At 33.6% G+C, this 26,993-nt stretch overlaps 1 protein-coding gene across 1 annotated transcript in view; it reads right to left on the minus strand.

Moving 5' to 3' along the window:
• LOC124529931 overlaps positions 1-24,578 on the minus strand; it is a 36,039-nt gene extending 11,461 nt beyond the window's left edge. The window contains exons 1-3 of the mRNA XM_047103873.1: positions 24,112-24,578; positions 2,247-2,455; positions 1,220-1,358 (exon numbers count right to left, since the gene is read on the minus strand). Of these exons, the coding sequence (XP_046959829.1) occupies positions 1,220-1,358; positions 2,247-2,455; positions 24,112-24,187 (424 nt within the window). The 5' untranslated portion in view covers positions 24,188-24,578. The remainder of the gene's footprint in view (positions 1-1,219; positions 1,359-2,246; positions 2,456-24,111) is intronic.
• Positions 24,579-26,993: the final 2,415 nt, after the last annotated feature.

Below are 26,993 nucleotides of genomic sequence, written 5' to 3' on the forward strand. Positions count from 1 at the left end.
GTGAGAACTTTTATTTGTTGATAAATTTACATATTATGATAAAAAAAAACATGGAGGGTAATTACACAAAACAATAATTTATATTAATATTATACATGTGATAGTAACTCTCACTCTGTCTGTCTGTCTGTTGCTCTTTCACAACCAAACCAATGAACCGAATTTGATGAAATTTAGTGTGAAGCAAGCTTAAACTTCAAGGAAGGACATACGCTACATATTTACCTAACACATGACAAGCAACCCCCGAAGACGCGAGAGAAGCTACGGGCGAGAACTAATAATAAAAAGATGAAATTTTTTTAAAAATATATAAATTTATCTATATATTGTTGACTCCATTCGAGAAAAAGAACCTACTGTTTTTTGGCGAGTATTCTCAGATAGAAATAATATTCCGTTGAGATGAAAAACAATATAGCTATATATAGCTTGCAATACTACCTGAGCGAATTAAGTACCGTCTTGGTACAAACCACATATTTACCTATTTTGAATCCTTTGATGCGTAACTAAACACCGACAAGTGGTCTTATTTAAGCAAATATAATTAAATAATGAAAGCTTCTATATATGTTTCTGCAATCGAAAAATCAATTCTAATATATTCTTTGCCATGTAAAATGTTTGTTATATACTTAAATGCATTTTATTGCCTGAAAATCATTGACTTCTTAATAATAACTTTAATTTATAAAGAATAAAATACAATTAAACTAAGACCACAAACTAACACCAGGCTTCGCACGGATGCAATGCTGCTACTAAATATGTGTTAGCGCAAAAAAAAAAAAAATACGATAACACATCACATCAAAATTTATATAACACTTGATGGTGAAGTTATACCAGCAATGTTTTACCGACTTTTAAGAAAAGGAGGTTATAAGTTCAACATGTGTGTATGGCGCATTGTTCGAAATTTATTACAATTGTGTTTGATAGTCCATTCGGGGGTTCATGATTTTTTCTGAAACTAGAAGTCGTTTTGGGATGATCTTTTTTAATCTACGGTACAATTTCACTTATGGAACAGTTTAAGTTTCATTTAAATCGGTCTAATAGTTTCATAAATATGTACTCGTATATCCTTTCTTTAGTTCACCAGCTGTTTTCAATAATTTTGAAGTCGGTCTCACATTAGATAGTAGTGGTAATTTTAAGACCTTGGCGAATAAACATTTAAAAATATTCAGAAATACTTAAACCACGTACTTACAAGGTCTACACTTATACGCAACCTCCACAAACTTCCTCGCACGCGGGCAGGGGTCAACCATCTCTGGTTTTGACTTCGTGCTGAACTTGCATTGCGGTTTCTTTTGACATGCCTCGACCACCGTTTGCAGCAGCGAATACTGTATGGAGAAGTTCGTTGACCTTTAGCCAGTTAATATTACATTAGCTTATTTGCTGGAGGCATCGTTCATTAACAATTTACAGGACAAGACTGCTCATACATAGTCTTAATATTAATAATGAGTTTATCTTGGCTCATTTTAGAACATTATATTGCCATCAAGGTACTCTGTCGAAAATTGTCGAAATTTATAGTTTTCTATGCATATAAAAAATAGGGGTATCTGTTTGTAATATTAAAATAGCCCATCTCAATAAGAATTGAGAAAAAAAATGTCAATGCTTATTATGTATTTATATTTTATACACGGTACATACTATACGGTATATACTATTTTTGTCGGTCTTATCTGTTTGTTCCGGCTAATCTCTGGAAAGACCAATTTTGTCTGGAATTACAATGGCAGATAACTGATATAATAGGAAGTAACTTAGGCTACAATATTTTTTTTTGTAAAATTCAAACGCCTACATGGTAGCGGACACAGCTAGTTGATAAATAAATATCGAACAAAATAAAAAATATATAGCGAATTGTAAACCTAATTAATACAATCTTCTTTTAATTATAATAACATAAAGGTCGAAGTGAATAAGACTTTTATAAATGTATAAATTTTCAGCAGTCCTGTCTTGGTGTTTGTTTAAATTAAAAGGTTGATTATGTATAACGCAACTGACTGCGTTATCAGACATTATCTATCAACAACGTACAACAATTTTATGAAAACTGTCTAATCTAATGTTTCATTGTTACGAACTATTCGAAACATAATATCCGTATTAAAGCCAAGCACATCCAAGTACAAACAATGGAGAATTTTGCTTGCTATTAGGTATCGAATTAATATATTATGTAATCAATATTATATATATCAAGAATATACCTGCATTGTGTTAGGCCATAAACACTTTTCCTCTTCAGCTACGTCGTCGACTTTTGAATTGATAGCAACGCAGCCGTGCCCTCCAGGCGCCGCTTTGCCGTACTGAGCGACCTGGATATTGATAGAGGTACCAGGAGGGCAGGATAGGGATACCATTTCATCGTCGCATGCAGCTCGCTGAGTCGTCTTTAGAGTGCCAGCCAATAGAGCTGTAACAAAAGAAGAAAATTAGACGGATTTACAAGCACGAGTATTCTATATAATAATAAGCCGATTTTTGTTCCAGCAATTACGGAACTATAACACAAACAAAATCGGTTATGGTCTCACTTCGAAAAGCTCCAGCCGTAGTCGTGGAGAAGATAAAAGAAGATATAAGAGGATATTTACTAAATTGTTACAATTTAACATAAATAATTAATTTTATAAAGCGGAAAAAATTACTAACCGATTAAGAGAAAAGATAAAAAATGTAAACAAAATAAAAGTAAATTGTTTTCGACAAACTCGAATCTAATTGAAGAAAATGACAAGAAAAATTTCATTTAAATAGGTTTCATAATGTTGGCAACAAATGCAGGCGGGTGACTTGCAGTTTAGAATGAAATGATATCAAAATCGAAGCTACCACAGGTTACGATTTGCCTAAAAAAAACTTTTTAAAATAAACGCGAAGTGCCGTGGGAGAAATGTATAGTATGACACAACTTAGATGTAGCATCGGCAAAATTCGTAAAACCGATCACATCCGAATTAAATACGCCATCCCAAATTATCAATATTTATTTCTTATGTGAATATGATCTTTACACAAACAAAGGGGTCAAAGTTGCTCACGTCCGTAGGTATCACCAAAGACAGGTCTCATCCCTCATTACCCTACACGTGGCCCCTGGGTGGTGCTAATCGAGCAACATATTCTAGGTGGGAGGCTCCGGCCGTAGCTAGCATTACCACCCTGCAAACAAAGCCGCACCGCCATAGCGATTTGTCAAGTGGCTTAATTCACATTGTCGCGCAGCATTCCGTGTTCCGGTGCGAAGTTTGCAGCAGCTTACCATGGGGGATTGGGTCTGTATAGTTGTGCTCTGCATTTGGTGACAGGTTCTGACCGTAGTCACAGTGACGCCGGGCGGCTCAATCTGGAGGGCAGCGGGATCCGAAGCACGGTGCACCGCTGGCCGACCGCAGTTAGTAGGGGGCCCAATTAGTAGGTTCGCCATCTACGAAAGGCTGCCCCGCCAACTTGCGAAAAATCCTGGGATGGTTTCCACCGTTCTGGTTGGCGACCAGAGAGAGGTCCCGTTGGCGATTTCCAGGGGGGTTCGGGCGTCCCCGCGGTCTCCAGTTGAGTCTACCATCTCCGTCTCTGCAGTAAAAGTCACGGTGTCCAAAATGCGGCACCTCGTACAACTTCCATTTCCCCACCTATTCACACCCACAATCAATGACTGATAAAAAAAGCAAGAAGAATGTTTCACAGCGGCTGCACCACCTCTCATTTTCAGTGCATCTCTCTAATATACGAGGTTTGCACTCCAATCTCTTTGCGGTCCACCACCACCTTGAGACCGCCATGCGGCACTTGCTCTTTCTCTCGGAGACACAAATCACCAGTCCAGCGGATATAGCGTACTTACAGTATCCCGGATATTCTCTCGAGCACAACTTCAAACCTCGTGCTGGGGTCTGTATGTACGCTCGTAATGACGTCTGCTGCCGACGTCTCCGAAACTTGGAGGTGCCCGATTTTTCGGTAATGTGGTGCATATCGGATACAGGTTTGGAGCAGATTGTATACGTCTGCGTCTATAGGTCGCACAAAGGTGACCAGGAGACAACTCGGATGTTTGAATATCTCAGCGTGACAGCTGATGCCGTCCAAAGTCGTTACCCGACTGCTCAAATGGTATTTCTGGGGGATTTCAACGCTCACCACCAAGATTGGCTGTTCCCATTCCAGAACATCGACCACGCCGGAAGAGAGGCGCTAAAATTCGCAATATCCCTAAACCTCTCTCAGCTGGTTCATGAAGCAACTCGGGTACCGGACGTGGACGGTCATACACCTAATTGTCTGGACCTTCTGCTGACTACCGACCCTGAGGGGTTTTCAGTGTCAGTTGCAGCTCCCTTTGGCACTTCTGATCATTGTGTGATCAGGTTGGTTTTCAACTTCCACCCTCTGGACTCCGGTCCCACTGGAACCAGACGGGTGTGGCGATACAAGTCGGCAGACTGGGACGAGATGCGACACTTTTTTGCATCCTACCCTTGGCGGCAGATATGCTTCTCTTCCACTGATCCGTCGAGCTGCGAACAAGCCATATCTGAAGTGATATGTCAGGCTATGGAGTTCTTTATTCTATATATATATATATATATATATATATATATATATATATATATATATATATATATATATTATTTTATGCTGACGTATCACTGGATGGCAAGATCCCTAGGCGGTACAACGCTGAGTGCGCCGCAGCTGAGGCCCGTAAAAACTCAGCGTTTGTAGCGTGGGCAACAGCCCGCAGTACCAAAGCTCCGGACATTGCGATTAAGAAGAAGCCTTTAACTCTGCTGCCAAGTCCTACAAGAAGGTTCTCAAGAAGGCTCGTTTCAACCGAACTAGACGTCTTGGAGCCAAATTAGCTTCCTACCCCCCTGGTAGTAAAGCATTCTGGTCTCTGTCCAAGTCGGTTGAAACAAACTTCTGTCGTCCATCGCTGCCTCCACTGCTGAAGCCTAACGGATCCTTGGTCTTTACGGCAACAGAAAAGGCTAACTTATTAGCGGCCCTGTTTGCCGAAAATTCGCGTCTCGATGCAGGAAGTGCCTCACCGCCAAATATACCACCCTGCGACTCAATGATGCCAGAGATACGAATTCGCCAAAGAGAGGTCCTAAAAATTCTGCGCACCTTGAACGTGAATAAGGCCAGTGGCCCTGATGGGATTCCAACAATAGTCCTGAAGAATTGTGCACCTGAGTTGTCCCCTGTTTTAACACGCTTGTACCGCCTCTCTCTTAAATCCGCTCAAGTCCCTAAAGCCTGGAAGATTGCCAACGTACAACTAGTACCTAAGAAGAGTAGCCGTACCGACCCGGCCAACTACCGACCCATAGCAATCACCTCCATACTTTGCAAAGGTTTGGAGCGTGTATTGAATAACAAACTCCAGGCGTACCTCGAAGAAAACGATCTCCTATTGGACCAGCAGTACGGCTTTCGTCGGAATCGATCAACAGGAGATCTCTTAGTGTACGCTACTCACATCTGGGGCGAGGCCATGGACAAGTATGGTGAAGCGCTAGCCGTTTCACTTGACGTGTCCAAGGCTTTCGACCGGGTCTGGCATGCGGGCCTTCTTAGCAAGCTTCCTAGCTACGGGATACCTGTTGGCCTTTGCAACTGGATATCAGATTTCCTGAGTGGACGATCGTTTCGAGTTGTCCTAGATGGCTTCTCGTCTGATCTAATGGCGATTAATGCCGGTGTTCCTCAGGGTTCAATTCTCTCCGCCACACTCTTCCTGCTGCATATAAACGATCTGCTGAAACCCGGTATCTTTGGGTACGCAGACGTCAGCACTGTCACGGAGAGATACATATCCGGTCCCCGAGCTAGTGCAACAGAAACTCGAGAGCACAGGGAGGCCTTGGTAGAACGCATCAATTTGAGATTGGAAGAGGTTTCGAATTGGGGCGATGATAACAATGTCAAATTTAATCCTGCCAAGACTCAAGCGTGTTTGTTTTCTGCCAAGCGGAGTCCATTCCACCTGACTCCGACTTTCCGGAATGTATCTGTACCCATCACCGACAGTATTGAGCTTCTGGAGTTACATTAACATCCAAACTCAACTTTGGACGATACATTGAATCCAAAGCTAAAACTGCTGGTAAAAAACTTAGCATCCTCAATAAGGTCAAACAGTACTTCACACCAGAACAGCTTCTGACTCTTTATCAAGCCCAAGTCAGATCGTGCATAGAGTACTGCCGCCATTTATGGGACGGCTCTGCTAAGTACCAACTTGATGCTTTGGATTCAGTGGATCGTCGAGCTAGAAGACTCATTGGCGACTAGACACTGGTTACAAAACTCCAGACCTTAGAACATCGTCGTAAGGTTGCCTGTCTGTCGGTATTCTACAAGATATATTTCGGCGAGTGTGCTCAGGAACTATTTGATTTGGTTTCCCCGTCACCTTTTTACAAAAGAACTGCGAGGCATCGAAAGGATCTTCACCCGTACGTGGTTGACGTTGACGTATTTAAGACACGTATGAATCGTTTTGCTTCCTCGTTTCTGATACGCACCACCAAGGTCTGGAATACCCTCCCGACCTCCGTTTTCCCCACCACCTACAATATGGGTACCTTCAAGTCCCGAGTGAATAGGCACCTTCTAAGCAAGCGCGCTCCATCTTAGACTGTATCCCACTTTCCATCAGGTGTGATACAGTCAAGCGCTAGCCTATACATTTAAAAAAAAACAACGTGTAAGATCATATGACCTAATATATTAGTTGATACGTCGATTTGCTTTCTCGGTTTGAACTAACTCTGCCGATGAATTGGTTCTACTGAATTTTGCCGATGCTACATCTATTTTGTGTCGTACTATAAATTATTAGTGATAAACATTATTAAACTAGAAGTGACTCTTTCGTACATTTGTACAATGTTTTTTAAATCAACTTGACAACCTTTAACACGGCTACCACAAAACAAAAGGAAAAAATAAATATTATGTAGTAAAAAATACGATAAAATATCGATAACATACATTTGACCTGTATAAATTGTACTTAAATATAAAATACTTTTTATTTATTCGGACTGTACGACTCAAAAGAAGTTCGATATTTAAGAACGTACTTGTAGTATTGAATATAAAATTACGTCGCGGCCACAAGTCGAGCCAGTAAGATATACAATTACGAATCGAATAATAAAGTATATAAAAAAATCCTCTATAATATTTTCAAAAACTATATAAGGAAAATACTAGCTATCTGTTCTGTCTTTATTCGTCTCACATTAAAACAAATGAGAAGAACTTTACAGTTATTTTTATCTTGACCTATGTCAAAAAAACACTGATAAATGAGGTACATTGCTTAAAACAAGATTACATCAATGTTAAAAAAGCCTAAAGTTAGTATTTGTAATTTAATTGTATTTAATTTATATACATAAATCGTACCCAAAACGATGACAGACTAACTTGTGCATTGCCAACACTGTTTCTTTTGTGATTTTGCTAGAATTTTTTTGTATATTATTAACTTGCTGATGCAACACACTCTAGAAATTAATAACATTAATCAAATTAAGAACGTTATCGCAGCGATTTTAAAATGTATATTTTTATAGTACAGATATATTATTATACTGGTTGCCCCTATAGTCTTGCTTGCGATTAAAGGGTTATTTGTCATATTTTAGGCAAAAAGTAGCCTAAAATATAATGTCCTTTCGTCCTTCAAATTTTCTGCGCACCAAATTTCATCAAATTCGGTTGGTTGGCTTGTTATTGAAAGAGTGATTGAAAGAGAAAGACAGACAGACAGACAGAGTTACTTTATTCATAATATTATGTAAATTAAATTAGTTATTATCAATTAAACATAAGCTATCATGGGGGAATGCGCTGGAATCGACCCCCTTTATAGAAGGTTAGAGCCAGCGCTGACCTAATTGTATGACATAATTCCTGCTTAATTCAAACATTAACATTTAAGGTCTTTAAACCCCTTTTTTCTGTCATATTTATACGCTTTTTGTGTTATAATAAAAATAATAGTAATTAAGGTTATTTTGTATAATTTTCAAACGCCCTGTATTTGAAGAGATTAATAAAATTAGGATAATGGAATAAGGCCTTTATGTGTTAGATAAATATACAAAAAAATGTGTACGACTGTTCAAAATCCTTGTGGATAGAAACAGGTGACATTTAAACTATATCAGGTAAACACAGATGTAATTAATTCGGTTGTTAGAGCATGAAGTAAATACTAGATAAATATACAAAAAAAAAGTTAATAAAACTAATTAAGAAAAGTTTTTTCTTTAACTTAAATTACCCTCCAATGCTGGAAGAAATGGTTGCAATAATTGGTCACTTTATGAAATTCGAAGTTGACTTTTTTAATTTAAATAAGTTTATGCCCAGTAAATTAATCAGACCATTATTCTGAGTTCTGTAATCACAAGCCGACAGTGACATTAAAATCAATTACAAGATACGCAATTAAATTTGACGAGGCTTTTCAAAGGCAATCAAAACTAGGTACAAGGACTGCACCCAATGCCTCTTCTAAACATTAGCGACTATTACTAGTATTCGACCAGTGTTATATCTTTTTAAAATTCATTGGATATAATTACTTATAATATTAAACATAACGTAACCTTTTTACTTGTCCGAGAGAGACAAGTTCAATAATCATTCGAAACTTAAAAAAAACGAAATTTTTATAATAATTAAAATAAAATATTTATAGTATCAAAATTGCATATCTGTATTGATTTTAAATATTTTCAAATGAAATACGAAGTGATTTATTATATAATAGCAATGATGGTCGGGTAATAGCAACCCCATTACATTCAATGGTTCTAATAGAATAACGGAAATTTCAAAGAAAAGAAAAGAAGAATATAATTTTAGTTTATTGGATAAGACTTTTACTTAACAGATCAAAGTTTCCCATCCCTTTGTAAATTAAACAACCACTCCATTTATATTAACGTAGAGAGCTTCTTTATACACAAACATTTTCAAGACTATAGGGTATGCTGAAAGGATAAAAAATCGATGAAACTTTTTATCAAATATATACATTGACTACTGGAAACGATTTACACATAGTTTAGCTTTTCATAAACTCTACTTTTAGTGTGCACCAGGTTTACGTACGCATCACCGAGGTTTACGTGGTTACGTAGCAAGTCCAAACATCATTCTTCCGTTGTGGCATGACTGGTTAGAAAATATACGTGAAGTACAATTTCGCATAGGCAGGTTTCCTCACGATGTTTTTTGTCACCACTAAATTAAACATGTGAAAACTCAATGGTATCCAAACTTCAAACCGCGTTTTAGAAATAAGATAAAGTTGCTCTATAAATTATAGTACTACTTGGATTTATTATTATAATCAACCAAATTTTTAGCTGACATGGTGTATCTTCTGATATAAGTTTAACATTTATTTCATGTTTTTTGGTCAAATTGTTTAGTTTTTTTTTTTTTGTTTGAGAATATAGAAACACTTTTTTATATAAAGATTGTAAATTATTACAGAGCTAAAACCTTCTCTCCCTTTTTGTGGAGAAGGTAAGGTTAAGAGCATATTCAGCTACGTTGCTCTATTGCGAGTTTGTGGATTCAAATGTAGAAGAATTTCGTTGTAATTTATAAACGCAAATTAAACACATGCACATGGTGATTGCCTGGGATTATTTCGCTATCATCGGTTAACATATACGCGTTCTAACCACTGGGTCATCTTGGTTCTTAATTTAATTGTAAATAAACGATACATTATTTGTCTGCCTACACGAATAAAATACTATTTGATAAAATTCGAAATTCGAAATCGAAATTCAAAATTGTTTATTTCTAAATATCTATGAACAATTTCAGTATTAATAAAAAATTATAAACGTTTTGATTTCATTCGGTTCGTCAAGAAAACGTTTTATTTTGTCAACATCACGTACAATGGAGATGACAGGAAATAGATTGATCACTCGACGTTCGAGAAAATCGAAGATCAAAATACTGTGAAACTACTATTGTAATATAAATGATTGAATAAAAATGTCTGTTTTTTTTTCAATTATATTATCTTTAAATGAAATTGATATCGATCTGCTGACTCGGATCACTGGTCCAAGTCCTATCAACTTGTTAACATAAAACCTATCCCGTTCAAAATATTTGTAATAGCAGTGTTTTTGACTTCTGATGTTTAATATATTTGTCAAATTAAAACCAAGCCTGGATTTTATAAATATAAATATTGCAAGTTTTGCACACGTAAGGTGTCGAACCGATGTGTCCAGTGTCTTATTGTATTCAAATATATATAAAAAGCTTCATCAAAAGTATAACACCACGTCTTCTCCACTTTTCGGGATTCTTCGGCATTCTTGCTACCACGCGGTCAAGATTTATACAGTAACTAGTTTTAGTTCATATTTAAGCATTTAATGTTATTAATTTTTATGTCCTATTATATTAAAAGAAAATAATGGTTGGCGGTTTATGCATAAGGTTGATTTTTATGACACTGACGTGAAATATGGCGGCAGAACCCTAAATAAAAAAGTTCTTTAAAAATGTATACAATTATTAATATATTTTAAACAGAATGAAATTTTCATCTTGTAGCGATTTATAACGATGACCATTTCTTTGGTCCAGCTGTCTTATGAGCCGGTACCGTGATATATGTATGATAAATTCGCAGTATATTAATATTGGGGATTCTTTTCTTCTATTCAATAGCTGATTTTTAACAAAGAATTTCCGCCTGTAGATTCGCTGGCCTATGAAAAGGTTCCCCTTTACGTGTATACAAAATATTATTAACATTGGTAACAGACAAAGTAATAAATTAATTTTCACCAAAAAATACTTTTGTAGCATTGATCACTTTGACAAAATCTATGATAATCATTTTATGCGCACAAGAAGTAAGGACAAACTTATAACGCCAAGTTTCCGACTTCGCGAGGTCAATAAATCCATATTCTTTTCTTGGGACAAGGTATTCGTTTCTATCATTAAATTCCACAGATATTTTTAACTTTGCCGTTTCATAAATTTAAATCATTTGTAAAAAAATACGTTAGTAAAGGAGGTCTATCATTCAGTACAAGATTATGCAGACAATAAAAAAGCGTGGAATTAATACTTTTAGACTTTCAGGCAGGATAAATTACATATATATTTAATTATAATTTACTAACATGACTGTATTATTAAATGGTGAAAAAGAGTAACTACTGAAATTTTTGCCGGTTCTTCTCGGTAGAACCTACTTTCGGAACCCGTGGTAGCGTCACTTAAAATAGCTGTTAAATGACGACCCTACTTGAATAAAGTATATTTTGATTTTGAATAATATTTTTTATCGCATATATCTTAAGCTTACATTAAAGAACCAGACATTGAATATTTTGCTCCACTTAAAACACAAATATGTGATCATGGTAACGTAAATTATAGTAATTCAAAATCCCATACAAAAATAAAATTACACATTCAAAAAGGAACATCAAATGATACTTCAAGGAAAACCCTCGCTCTAAGTAATACGTATCATGATTTCGACTCGAGCGAGTGCCAATAAAGAACACACGTATGTTTATCACAGCCCGAAGACGCGTACAACATTAGAAAGACAAAAGAACATCGCATCCAATATAACATACTGCGCCGTGAAGGGAATCGTGTGAAACAATAGTCTGAGATAATGTGAACAAACGATGTTGCGGAATTCCCCCTCACACTTTATAAAAGTCTTTTCACACGAGTGTAATGTAATGGCCCAATAAAATATAGTCACTACGTTTGCGGGACCAAATATACATAATTGTTTTGTATGTTATGTGCCTTAAGGATGATAAGAACAGTATCACTAATATTAAGTAGCAATGGAATAGGTGTGTTGTTCATTTTCTTCTTCATCATTATCTTCATTCGTGTTCGAGTAACAGACAAACCGTCCGTTGATTTCAACTACTAGCTACTTAGGACACAACTCCTGTCAATGCTTCTCAAACCCTTTCTTTATAATCTTTTCACTATTGTTTTGTTTTTTTTTTCTAAAATTACCTAGTATATACTTTTTTGTTACGTCCACCAACCCGCATTGGAACAGCATGGTGGAATATGTTCCAAACGCTCTCCTTAATTGGAGAGGAGGCCTTAGCCCAGCAGTGGGAATTTTACAGGCTGTTACTGTTACTGTATTGTTACTACTTTATTACATTTTTTGGTACGTTTATGAATAAATTGTTCGACTTATTTTTTCTTTCAAATTGAATTAATAACATCATGTAGAGCAAATCTGCTATTGTCTAACTAATAACTGTTTTTCAGAAATCAACACTTCCTTCCCCTAACGCTTTATTTACACACACATTTAATCTTAACTTGGCGATACACACAGGCTCCACGAATTCTAAAATAAGCAAAAATTTCTTTACAAATGAATGATTAATATATACAAATACATGCTTATAAGTAAACACAAAAAAAAACATAGTCTTTCAAACAACAAACCAAACAAAACAAAAGTGTTATAGTTATCATCACACCCGTTAAGAAAATCATTAAAAACAAATGTTATTTCCAAATATGTAAATAAGCGCTTCATTCAAATACGGATTTTCTTGTACGTAATCAATAGACATTCATTCTTCAGATGAAGATGCCCTTTTGAGGATTCCACCGTCATTGATACAATCTAATTGTTACACGGAAAACTCACATGGTACGTATACATTGAGCTCCCGAAGATATAAGATAAAAATTACTCTTTATTCCTCTTCATTAGTATTTTCTGAAGTTCTTCGTAAGTGTTAATAGCATTATAGCTCAGTCATATGGTGGTTTTGACCTCAGAATCAAAGATAATAAGCTATAAATTGGTATAAACCTTTGTTTTGTCGTTCTCAATGTTATCTTAAAATTCACAGCTGCTATCGTGTCCGCATCTTAAGATGTTGAAGGTCAAAGGTCATAAAAATTAGTTTTTAAAACTCACCTCTTCCTTAAGGTAGGGGAAAGAAACAGACATAGAAAGAGGTAGGGGCGTATGTAGCAGATATAAACATAATAAATAAATAGGTACATTATAGTGAAATAATTATATATTTAAAACAAAAATAATGATATTAATAAATTTAAAACAAATCTTTCATTCCGAGGTTGGCCCCGTTTTGTACCTAATATGACAGGGCTATTAAAACTATCAGTCTATTTATGTTTTAGTCTTTTACTTCAGCCTAAAGATAACTGAGATTCACGGTGTATGTTCGCATATCTGCTTTTACCCTTAAATACATGTACATAGATTAAATCCATTAAGATATTTTAATAAATATCATGGATTAAATTGTTATTGTTGGATTTTTTGTAATAAAATGATTGTAATCATTTGATGTTGACCATGATGTCCTTTTGATAGGACACAACGGGCAATCCTAAGAGTGACTAGCTAACTACGTTAGATATATTTCGACTGCGTTCACACCAACTGACTATCAGCCGCTGAAAGTGAGCGACCTTTTCGCAGTTTATTTTATTTCCATATATTATATTTTTCGTTTAAATCTATCCGACAATACTTAAAACGCTATGAAAACAAAAAAAAATCCTTAAAAAAATCGGTACATCCTGGGATTTGACCTAGAATCTCGGGTCTGTTACAAGACTAAACAGGCAGTCAAAATTGTTAAATGAAACAAAATTTATCTAAGATATTATTTATTAATGACAAGTTGAAACTGAGAGCCCTGTGTTATATGGAACAAAATTCTATAATTAAATTTTGTCAACATGCTAAACTCGGGGAGCATGGTGCAGTGGACTCACATTTACCTAAAACTTTTCAACTTAAGTGCCATTAAATTTAAGCAGTTTCTCCTAAGTAGGCGACTGACAGTGTTTTTGTTTTGAACCATAATATGAACTAAACAAAACACGCTTAGGATTACATAGATATGTTGTTTCATATAAAAGTAAAGGAACAGACTTGTAAATGTCCTACTGCTGGACTGAGGCCTTCTCTCCTATTATAAATATTGGACAATATCACATACATTACTCTGATCCCAATGTATGTAATTATGTAAAATCTGAAGTAACGAAGGTACCACAAGCACGCAGTTCCAAGATAACATAGAAAACTAAAAAACCTTCTACATCGACTCGGCTGGGAATCGACCTCAGAGTGAAAACCGGTGTACACACCACTCGACCGCAGAGGTCGTCAAATCCTATCGACTCTTATTCGCAAAACTTCAATTATACAATGATGATGATTATAAAAATGATCAGTATGGATGATTCCTTTTCGTCTTTTCATATTTTTTCAAATTATCAACTCTTTTGACTTTTGATCAAATAAATTAATATGAACTAATTTGTCACCTACTACTATAGATCTATGAACTCTCAAAGGCACAACCCTCTAGTATGCGAGTGAGTGTGGCTCGTGCTTACAATATGTCTTTATCGTACATGACAACTAAGCGACAATACATGAAAATACAAATCGGATTATATTTAGTTTATTTTATTAAAAATTAATCAATTTAATAAAACGCCACTCACGTAAAATTAATTAACGCTTCATGAATTATCAGATCAATAATGTACAATGTTTTGATTAATTTCCAATTACATTTATTAAACCCTGGTTTTATGATTAATATATTTTTCAACGTCAAATTTTGCTTTCGAATCAAAAACCACTACTGTATACTTTGTAGACTTTGATCAATATAAAACACGGTTTTTATTTGTGTTCACGATTAACCTCGTCATCGGCAGTAAAGGAAAACATTGTGAGGAAAACTGAATAAGACGAATGATAATATGCAACATGTGTATCCATCAAGACACGTTGAAGTAACACGGCAAAATGAGCTCCTAAACCTTCTCCTTTTTTGTCTTATATAGGGACTGCCAAATGGGGTACCTATTATCCTAAGTGATTACGACTGCCATAGATACTAGTAGTTACCATAAAAATACTAATTACTTCTCGTATTATCAATACGCCATCCACCTCGAGAACTAAGATGATAACTTCCAAGTGCCTTGAGTTATGGTGTATCTCCAGGCACACAGGGAGATATATGTAGTACTGGAGCTCATTCACACTAGAAATATAATTGGTGGTAGAACATATGGTCAGTGAGGTGAGTGTAGGTAGGTATACCTAGACAAGATTTTACAAAGACTTACCATCAATTAATAGCTTTTTTTCAGGATAAGATAGGCTTTAGGTCAGATGAACGACTGTTATTCCTACAAGTAAAGTGTAGTGTAATATTAAAATTAAAATATGATTGAAAAACACTGAAACAATCTTCAAAGTTATACTGTGGAGCCTGACGATATCTCACAAAAATTAAGAATATTAAACAGAGGAAGAAAAACAGATGCCCTAATAATTAGATAATTTAATCAGTCAGAGTAATTTAATCTTTAATGGCAGGATTAAATTTGCTAATATTAGATTATTTTCGCGACGAATAAAATGAGAAATTTGATCATGTATTATGATTTAAATTCTAATATACATAATCATCGTATGTAGATGTTCAAAAATAGTTACTATATCAAGTTCCTCGTTTTGTTTAGGTCTTAAGCTTGATTACTTGGTCTTACTTTGACAGACTCTTTCACTTAAATGTTATTGTTTCATATGTTGTTCTAAATATTTGATTTGTGTATTTTTGTAATTATAATGATCTAATAGACAATATTATCGAATAGGTCCATCGACTTCTGAAGTTAGGGTGGCTAACAAACTTTTTCAATTGACGGAAAAGTCTTATTAAAACTGGCATCAACTCAAGATATCCAGTTTAATTGGACGTGAAGAGAGAGCCTAAACAATCAGCTTTCTCTTTCGCAGTATGGGCCAATGACTCTCTGCCCTGTGCAGATATGGAAAATAAATTCTGGAATGTCAATGCTGTAAATGTGCTCAGTCTTCGTCTTAGAAATCACGGGCCAGGTAAATTTGTTACAGCACGGAATCAATTGCTAGTTAGGCTTATAGACTTGCATCTACACATGAACTAATTACGTGAACGTAGTCCATACGCACCCAAATAATGAATACGTGTCGCCCAACTTGCTACCAAGGCACGAGAGCAGATATTATCTCTGACGTTAAAACACACTCCAGCCCGTGGTACAAAGGACTGTTCCAATTTGTAAACAAAACTGTTCCAATTTGTGAAAAGAAAAGTGGTGTCAGCCGAGGAGGATATCTAACTCCGTAAGAAAGAGCAAGACTGACTTTGTCGCCGTCTCAAGGTAAGTATGCGACGTTCGAGTAGGAGATCAGCCATAGGGCCTCCGGGACTCTCGCATACCGGACGAAACGTAGCACCTACTTTTTAAGTCTATTTTAGTTCCAGGCTAGTACTTCCCTGGATATATCAGCCCAATTAGCTGCTACTCGAAAGTATGCAGCGTGGCAGTACCCCTAGTAAGTTTTTTCCGTCATAAAAATTTATTGACATAATTATTAATTTCAAAATTGTATCTATATATTCTCATAACTTTTCAGTAGAGCAGTTGATATACAATTCTGTTCAAATACATTTTATTAAATAATTTAAAAACAACTCGTTTGATATTTAATTAACTTGCCTATAACAAAATAAGCTAAACAACACAAAACAAAATATTTAAACCTTATATACATATGTATCTGTCACGAAACCATAAAATGGTAAATAAAACGCTAACAGCATTTCCCACTTTAATTTCAATTTCAATTATCTAGGCGAAAAATGAACAAATCCTAACCAGTGGTGGTAGAGACGGGGCATTAGATTTTCTATTTCGTTTACTTTGCACCGATTGTTTTGCCTGCTACTGCAAAAATATATTATTTAAAAAAAAGTTTAAGCGTTAAAACCTCTTTCGTTCGAATTTCAAATTAATCAAATCAAATATTGGCAGAATAGTGATATACTATTTACTTCTCGATGAGGTTTTTAGCTAAAATATACCGACTACAAATAACCACAGATTATAAATAATCACAGACAACATAAAAAATACATCGTAGTATGTTCGCATATATTCTAAATGTGATTACGAATGAATAAGAGTAAGAAAGTGAAGGTTAGCAGTTTTCCAAGTTAGACTAATGGATATATATCTTATTTAAAACTTGAGTGGTACGCCGCATCACGTATTTGTACTGGAGTTAGTTTAGATACGATTTAAGTCCCTTTTATAAATCTATTTTCTTAGTTAATATTATTTTTATGATTATTTTTCTTTAGTTTTTCTGTAACGATATCAAAGTATATATTTTTACAAATAAATTAATTAGTAATTCATATATTAGTAATTGATTATATCAAAATTGTCAAAAGTATTTAAATCAGTCGAAGGTTTCTTTATGTGCAGAATCGAAACTTAATATAAATCACGGTCGTGAAATTTCAGAGTGACAAGCTAATTTAACGAGAATACTTAATATAACGGGCTAAATACTTTATATAACGGGCATCCAAATAGTCACCATAACTTTTCAGCATTTTACAAGTGAGATACGAAATGACTTCTTACATATTTGACAACTCATATAATTTAATTTAATAAAAAACGATAATCTTTATTAATATTATAAATGTGAAAGTCTAAATCTGTCTGTCTGTCTGTCACTCTGTCACCGCTGAACCGAATTCGATGAAATTTGGTATGCAGCAAACTGGAATTAAAAGAAAGGGCTTAGACTATTTTTTTTGCCTAACACATGACAACCAATACCCAAAAATGCGAGCAAAGCCGTGGATTATTATTATTATTACTGATGATGAAGCTTACTTACTCAATAATGTATTTCTATTATTTTATTTATTAATTTCGGTTCTATTTAATTTTAACTGTAACGTTATGTACACCTATTTATAATATATAAGCGACATCAAAATGGCCTCTGGTTTCGAAACATTCATTAAGAAACACTATTTCTTAAGTAATTAAAATTTAATTAAACACTTAACTTTAGCTTTAAATCAAAGGCATACCCGTAGAAAATATATTTCATTTAGATTCTTAGTAAATGAAAGCCTACAGACTTCTTGACGGCTACAAAACGTTTCTCGTCCATATCTGATGTTTCAAAGATTTTTTTTTTATTTAATGAATATTCAGATTTTTAATTTGAATATCGCTGGGTGATATATAAAGTAATATCTGCTTAAATATTTAAATTTTAATTAAAGAATAATAAGAAAATTGAACGAAGATTTTTACAGTCATGCAAGACCATACCTGGATACCTACTTGGTGGTAAAGCTTTGTGAATGGCCTCCAAATAGCAGTACTGAGTATTTTTATGTTCCGGTTAAAAGACGAATAAGCCACTATAACTCATATGAACAACACAACTCATATAACAATCTCCGTGGTCGAGTAGTTTGTACACCGGTTTTAATGGGTACGACACTCCGAGGTCCCGAGTTCGATGCCGGCTGAGTCGATGTAGAAAAATTTTAGTTTTCTATCAAAAAAAAAATCAAAATCAAAATATACTTTATTCAAGTGGGCTTTTTCAAGCACTTTTGAATCGTCATATAACAAATAAGTGAAGCTGCCACCGTTTCGGAAAGTAGATTCTACCGAGAAGAACCGGCAAGAAACTCAGTAGTTACTCTTTTTCAACATTTAAAAAACAATTTTTTAAATTAATATATCCTGCCTGGAAGTTAACAGGTATTAATTCCACGCTTTAAATGTTGTTTTGGGTCTATGATACCGTCGTTACTTCTTATTTTACATTTTACATTGAGATCAAACTAATGTATGTATGTAATGTTGTCCAATATTTATAACTATACGTGTAACATCTTAGTTTCTTGGTTGATTGATGCCGTAATGGTCAAGCAAGAAATGTTTAATACTTGTTATTGTTCAAGGGAGGTGGTGATCACTATGATAAAAAATACGAATAAATCTTTGATATTAGACAGAAAAAAAAATGCTTACAAAATTCGGAAGCCAACGATAAATTTTCCCCTTCAGATAATAAATTTCTCAACTTTCTGCATTATGTTTAATTATTAATACACAGTCAAATTGAGTTTTCTTTTTACAAGTGTTTTAACAACTTTAAATATGTAAGCTATTCTGTTATAAATTTATTCGACCTGATTCGATTCGTTAAATGTTAAAACAGACGTAATATTCTTTATTCTGTTAAAAAAAAAGTAAAGTAAAGTAACAGTCTGCAAATTTCCCAATGCTGGGATAAGCCCTCCTCTTCCATTAAGGAGAGGGTTTGGAACATATTCTAATACGCTGTTCCAATGCGGGTTGGTGGAATGCACATGTGGCAGAATTTCGATGAAATTAGAAACATGCAGGTTTCCTCACGGTGTTTTCCTTCACCGCCGAGCACGAGATGAATTATAAACACAAATTAAGCACACATATATATAGTGTTGCTTGCCTGGGTTTGAACTCGCAATCATCGGTTAAGATGCACGCGTTCTAACCACTGGGCCATCTCAGCTCCAATAAAATACATTGAATGTTTATTATTACGTTGTACTATTTCAACCTGTGTTTTTAATGCAATAATTATTACGCTGTAATTACCTTGTTGGGTTAGTAGCTGGTGTATAAGACTACGGAACCCAACTCCTGAACTCAAACGAGCACTATGAAGATCTCGCCGTAAATAAAATGAGTTTTTCTTTCGAAATTATACTTAGTGTCACATTACAGTTTAGGTGATGAAAAATTCAGCTGAATTGTAATCTGTCCTCCCACTGGAATCTGAGAGAAAATATTCGCATATATGTGACGTTAATGTTAAGATCCTATACAACCCGTTTTCTGTACAAAAGACATTGTATACACTAAACTTCATAGTAATCGATTCCGAAAATCGATTTTTGAAAACGTAACAAACTAAGCCAACAAAATCACTTCCAATTCCATAATATTAATAGAGATTATTATATTACATTGTTTCTTTAAAACACTTCCTAATCGTTTCTCATTTCTCACCTCATAAGCATGCTGAATATAAAATAAAACACTTAATATATAGAAATGAAGTATTACAGTTTTGTAAACAAATACTTAGAGAAATACCAAGTTTTAACACAAGCAACGGAGCGAGCACTATTCGAAAGTGCATTGTGAGGTTCAACTATTTTAACACTTGTATTTTACGTATATCGGATGCGAATTTTAGTTTAAAACCTTAAAATATTCATGAATATAGCTACACGTGAATTTTATCAGTGGAACAGAAATATAAAACAGATGATATGATAGAAAGGAAAGCCTGCAAATATCTCGATGTTGAACAGACCTCTCTTTATGAAGGAGTGGGTTTAGTGCTTATTTCATAGGCCTACTCTATTCCTTTGACAGGGTTCTAAAATATACATGAGACAGAATTTCACATACGATTATAATAATACGGAAATATTATCTATTAATTATCTCATGGGAACTTTATAATTTCCCACGACGGCTCTTCAAATATACTCTTATGATTATGTTTCACTACAAAAGCCATGGATTTCCATTAAATGTTTTTTTTTATAAGAATATTATTTCTAAGAAGTCTCGCTAATTGTAAAATATTAGGGTTATTAATTTCAGTGTTGCTAACATAAATATATAAGATAATTAATCCTATTAAACGGAGAAATTTTAATTAGTTAATACTATAACATTTAATTTATCTAAAATAACAAAGAGTATCGTTCTATGAACGAATGTAAATATATAAATATAATTTCTCCGAACTTTTGCTTACAAGGTATTCTTTGTATAACGAAACGATAATTGATGAATTTTATATAAAACAAAGAGGCGTGCGAGCCTCGCCCACTCGTATATTAATTAAAAACGTGACAACTGCGGATTTAGCCCTTTCATACCGCGGCCCAGTTGAGTTACAAACAATGTTGTCTTTTTATAGTTCATAATAACGCAATCCATAATTTTGTACGCATAATTAATTGATTTTTTTATAGATACTTTATATCATATATATTACGCGGTTTCGTAATGTGCCAGCAATAGGTTACATAAACAAGCTAAATTATTTATACTTACAGAAATCTGAAGTATTTGCAAAAAAAAATTAAATTAACAAAACGGGCAATACTGCCAAACAAAAAATTCAAAAATAAAGAGGTGAAAACCAAAAAAACGTTTTCTCTTTGTAAATGCAATGTTAATGAAAAAAAATTGATAAATACAACTTCAACCTTCCTTAAAAAAATTAAATAATAATTATGAAGTGCTCATTCGTGATCATATTAAAAACCGTATTAATAACAACTGAACTTATAATATTTATAAATATATTTATTTTGAACCAACTAACAAAGCCACTGTTAATTTAATATAACAGAGAGTTAAGTTTATTGCACTCTTGTACATTTACTAAGTTAAAAGACTAACAACTCTCATATGTAAAGCTACGCCGTAGAGGTTACGTAGGTGTTTCTACGGCAAAGAGAACCTACGTGATTTAAATCCCTCAGAGATTTTAAAGCATTCAACAGCGTTAGTTAGAATTATATCGTTTAAAAGGTTGAGCAAAAAATAATTTATGCAATTTTTAATTAATTAATAATTAAATAATATTCTTGTCAAATCATTTAATTCTCCTTACAATCTCAATCATTTTCGTTAATAAACTTACAAAACATTAATTAAACTTCTCAGGCTAATAGTACAAGCGTTTTGAGTACAATGCTGAAACGACCATGACTGGACGTGTTCTAGTTATCTGCATTACTTTAATTTAAATATCTAATATAACTATTTTATATCTCTTAAAAGGTAACTTTAATAATATAATATACATTAATATTATAAATGTGAAAGTAACTCTGTCTGTCTGTCGTTCTTTCACAAGCAAGCCGTTGAACCAAATTCGATGAAATTTGGTATAAAGCAAAATCTTTTGCAAGACACGTGACAACCAGCACCAAAAAACGCAAGCGTAGCCACGGGCGACTACTAGTTTAAAATAAAGGATTTGTTTGTAGATAATAAACTCTGAAACTACAGATGATTATAATAATTATTATTTTACAATCACAAAACTTCTTCATTCAGAAGTAACGAACACTGCAATTTGTAATATAAATTATAACAGTAAAAATATTTGAATATGAAAGTTCAACAAACTAAAATCCGCAAGAGTGAGGTCGCGAGCACGGCTAGTATTTATAAAATTATGAAACATGTAAAAAACACACACACTAATCCCTAAGCGCGTCTTTCAGTAAAAGCACTAAATGGAAAAACTTCGTTTTCACTACACAAAAGACCGTTTTTGGGTAAGGTCATTGTTGATAATACATTGATATTATACTCCAGTGACGCGAGTGTCGCGCTTGACGCCTAGCCTTATCTTTTTATATATATAAACTAATATATGAGGAAACATTATCATATTAATACCGAACCGAAAATAAAACATACATTACTAATACCAGAAGATACGAGGAATTTATCTCTCTTTTTCTATACTTATAAAAAAAAAACATGTCTTGATTAACTGATTCATCATCACTATACTTAAACTCTTATATTTAGGACCATGGAATTTGGTGAATAGGATCGTTTTATTGAGTAGTCACCCACTAGGGGATTATGGAAATTTTACCCCTAAGGGAGTTGAATAAAGGCTGCTTGTTAATATGTATGACGTTTTTTAAGTTAGAAATATGAGCCTTCATTTCTGGGATACTGATTCAAAATGAGTAAATACGTATCTAGGCGTTTCTGTATATTCTACCCCTATGGGGTAAAATTCTTTTATGGCAGTCCGTAATATTTAAAGACTTAGAAACTTTATTTTTGGCATACTAATTAAGAGATCTTAAATCAAAGTATTATTTTAAGTGAATCTGTAAATATATTCAACTTTCATGCAAGCAAAGTTGCGGGCAAATGTTAGGATTAATATATAAGTAAATAAGGGGCTTCGCAATTTCACTCGTTTTAAAATAAGACATCTTGAACGTCATGCACCTGCACGTATGTCCAAAACTCAAGTATAGTTGACAAATATATCGAAGGAAATCTTAGTTCCAAGTGTACCTGTAACTATGACGATCATTACAGATTCCCTTTACGCTCGACGTAAGCCGTGTCCAGAATAAGATGTGGTGGTCATTTCTATACTTTGCTATCAAGTCACGTACCGTCCCGAGTCCCATGTATATTTGAACTAATGTACAAAATTTCATGTATAACCTTGGTGTGAGTGAAGAACAAAATGGCGGTGTTAAACGTACATAGACATGTGACGCTCCAGTGGTTCAGTGGCGGTTTATTTGTGTGGAAGTCGTAGGTTCGATCATTACCCCAACCAAATACAATAAAGTTGGTGTAATGGTAGCGAATACGAACTTTACTTTCGATATTATAAATAATAATAATTTAATTAAGAATAATTAATTAAATTAACTAATTGTGCACTTAAAATTATTCATTATTTTGTGGTTAAGAACATCATCATCATTAATTATAATTATAAGACTAACCAAAAATATAGGTTCCATAATCCCTGAAATTATAAGAAAAAATTATACAATTTTAGTTATAAGCGTACAACTCTACATTTCTATTTAAACGAAGAAAAAATGAAAATTGAGAGTGAAAATGTAGTACATATAATTTAAAAAAAAATAATTAAAAACATTTTATAATAACACGATTACATCACAATCAATAAATATGTCCAAACCGACCTCACAAAGTTTCGTTGTGACAGATTCAATCGTCGGAATTGACAGATTTTAATTACACTATGGGCCTCTTAAATATAATAAGGTACCTTAAATTGAAACCAATACAGTATTAAACTCATTATAATAAGATCAACATCGAAGATAAAACGAATAAAACTAATTTGTTGACATACAATCACAATGTTTCATCAAAGATCCCTAACTCAGTAAATACTATAAAATCCACACACTCAAACTAATTAGAAACATATCAACTAAATGTCTGACAGACTGTCATTAAGTAAGCGCTGTTATCTTTGTGGCTAGTATTTATGTTGGTAATAAATTTACTGACCTAGATTATCGGAGTTCGTACAGGAAGGGCCGGGTAACACTAGGAAGCCGAAAACCAGAGCGATAGCTGTATCCATATTTAAAAATTAACCGTTACAAGACGATTCGAATATTTAAATAACTGTCACTGACTTTTATTCAGAAAATAAAAAAAAATTACACCATCGATCAAAACAAGTAATTAAAAAATATATTATTAGGCATTCCATTTTCGAAATCCCGTTTTAAACATCAAAACTAAAGTAAAAATAAAAAAAATAAACAAACGAAAAGTATTTAAAATAAGTTTTTATCCATAGACGCTCACGTAATAGAACACCAAAAAGTTTTTAAGCCAATTAACGAATGTTCATTAGGCTGAATGCGCACGCGACATGTCTCAATTACCAGCCACGTGGGTTTGACCGCGTGGTATTATTTATCTGTTTACAGCGAGCGTGTGCCCACTCTCGCGCCAAACGTCCAACTGACGCGTTCGCCCTTCATTCACTGGTCAGAAGCGAACCCATCAATTTAACCCGACGTTTCAATGGAACCTTTCCTTTTTCCCTGGTGAGCAATTAGGAGTTCTGCTTCTAATTAATAAAACTGGTTTGGAAGTTTAAAAGATTAACATGAGATACGTCTAATTTTCTTTTGAGATTTATTCATTATTTTTAATTACATACTTGAAGCAGAGTTTAGTTTTCACTATTTACATAGTGTGCACAAACGGAATGAAACACGAAATAAAAAAATTAAATAAAGTATAAACTATTAAAATAATTTTAATACTAGTATCTACATTTATTAAACTAAAACATGCCTTTTATGTATAATAAAGCAAAACATATTTACAACTTTAAAAACGCTCACTTATTATTTTTTATTTTATTTTTTTAAATGAAACCTTTTTTAATTAAAATATTCTATATTCATTATAAAATCATTACACTAACTTGATCGTCGTCATAGCAATAACTACGACCGATGCGGAAAAGGAAATATGCAATAAGAAAACCGGGAAACAACCGTTAAAAGATACTCAGCGTTTATTATTTAATAAATAATTATAAAAGTCAATTTTTACGGAATAAAAAAGGCAAAGCCATTTCTCTCATAATTCCCCGCGGTCACGCGAAAAGGTCAAACCGCAGTCAAATAGTTTCAACAACAAACGATCTCCGGGAAAATTGTGTAATAATATGGCGCGAGTTCCGGAATTTCTTTTGCATAAGAAATATGATAAATGGTGACAAATGGAATGCTGCAAACACATAAAAACGGCATTTGCCTTCGTTACTTTATTCCGAATCATTATATTTTTTTAACCCGCATTAATCTCGAATTCTTTGATAAGGAATTTATTATGACTTTTAAAATTAGAACACACGCACGTCGTTATACTAAGCGTGCATGTGTGAGTGTACTAGACACTCACACATGCACGCTTAGTACATCAGTATTAAATTTTTAAATCTCTTTTATTGTAAAGTAATTATGTATCCCATACACAATACCAGTAACAAGAAATATTTGAAGAAATCACAATTTCACTTGAGGACCACTTTTGCTTTTCACTAATCTCTTTTTATATTCGTAATTGAACGAAATGAATGAAAACGATTGAATTATGGTAAGAACCTCTCATCGATATTTTTTGGAGAGAAATAAAACTTAACTTTGAAAGAAAAAAATGAACTGAAAAGAACGAGTGAAAGCGGCGGCGAAACTTAAAGTGATTTTTTCTTGTCGAATTCACTTGTCACCTTTACATTTTTTTTATTTCCTTCACGAAATTGTATTCGATTTCTTTATTACAGTTTTAACCGAGTTCTGAATAAGGAAATTATTAATTCGACATGTATGTATGTAACATTGTTAGAATTTAATAATATTTGTGTATGATGATCCGTTTAGGCTTTAAGGACGTATGCTTCATTTCATAAGTATATGTTTGTATGTATATTCGTATGTTTGTTCACGAATTTCTCGAAAACTAACGAAAAGTGGTATTTAGGTTAAAATTATTAATCTAAGTTAGGTACACTACAACTTAGGGAATAGTGAGAGTCTCATTAAAATCGGTCTAGTGGTTTCATAGTTATGTTCTTTTATTTTTTAGTTTACATCTGTTTCTAATTTGTTTAATACATCTGTTTCTAATGTTTAATTGTTTTTAGTATTTTATAAGCTCAGATCTTAAGGGAAAAAAATAGTACCAAGCTTAGTACTAACTTACATATGTATAGATACTTTATTTTGATACTAGACTGCTCGCATACCTTTCCAAAATGTAATTACAAAGCCGAAGGAATATATCGTAAGACCTACTAGATATCAATATACGTTAGTTACGTTACTTTTTTAAGCGTGTTTGTGTGTCTTTTGATTTTTGTCATCAAATTTCCAATGACCTCTATAAAATAATAACAGTTAATAACATTATATGTATCGCCTAACCTTAAAAACAAAAGCCACATTAATATTTTTTCAATTTATTTTAGTCAGGCTGTATAAACTAACGTTCCTTAAAATATCCGGTAACATATATAACAGAAGTTAAAACATTTAATCACGATAGATAGGTTTTGGATAAATCAAATTGAAACATAGTCCGATAACAAACTAAACTAATTACGTGCGATTTATGTTAGAAAATAAAGTCACTTGAAGATTTTAAGCGAAGCGTTTAAGCGAAGCAAAAGTGACACTTGCTAAAACCAAACGCAACGGAATAAGATAACAAAAAGAAAGACGCTGCATTTGCTTGTCAGTTTTAAAATATAGCTTCACTTTTTTCTTGACATCTTAATATTTAATATACGCATTGATCATAATATGTATATTGACGTAATACTAAAACCATATACATGTTTATTTAATATACAGTCGCTAATTAAC

The sequence above is a fragment of the Vanessa cardui genome, chromosome 5, assembly GCF_905220365.1.
Source record: "Vanessa cardui chromosome 5, ilVanCard2.1, whole genome shotgun sequence".
Classification (NCBI taxonomy): domain Eukaryota; kingdom Metazoa; phylum Arthropoda; class Insecta; order Lepidoptera; family Nymphalidae; genus Vanessa; species Vanessa cardui.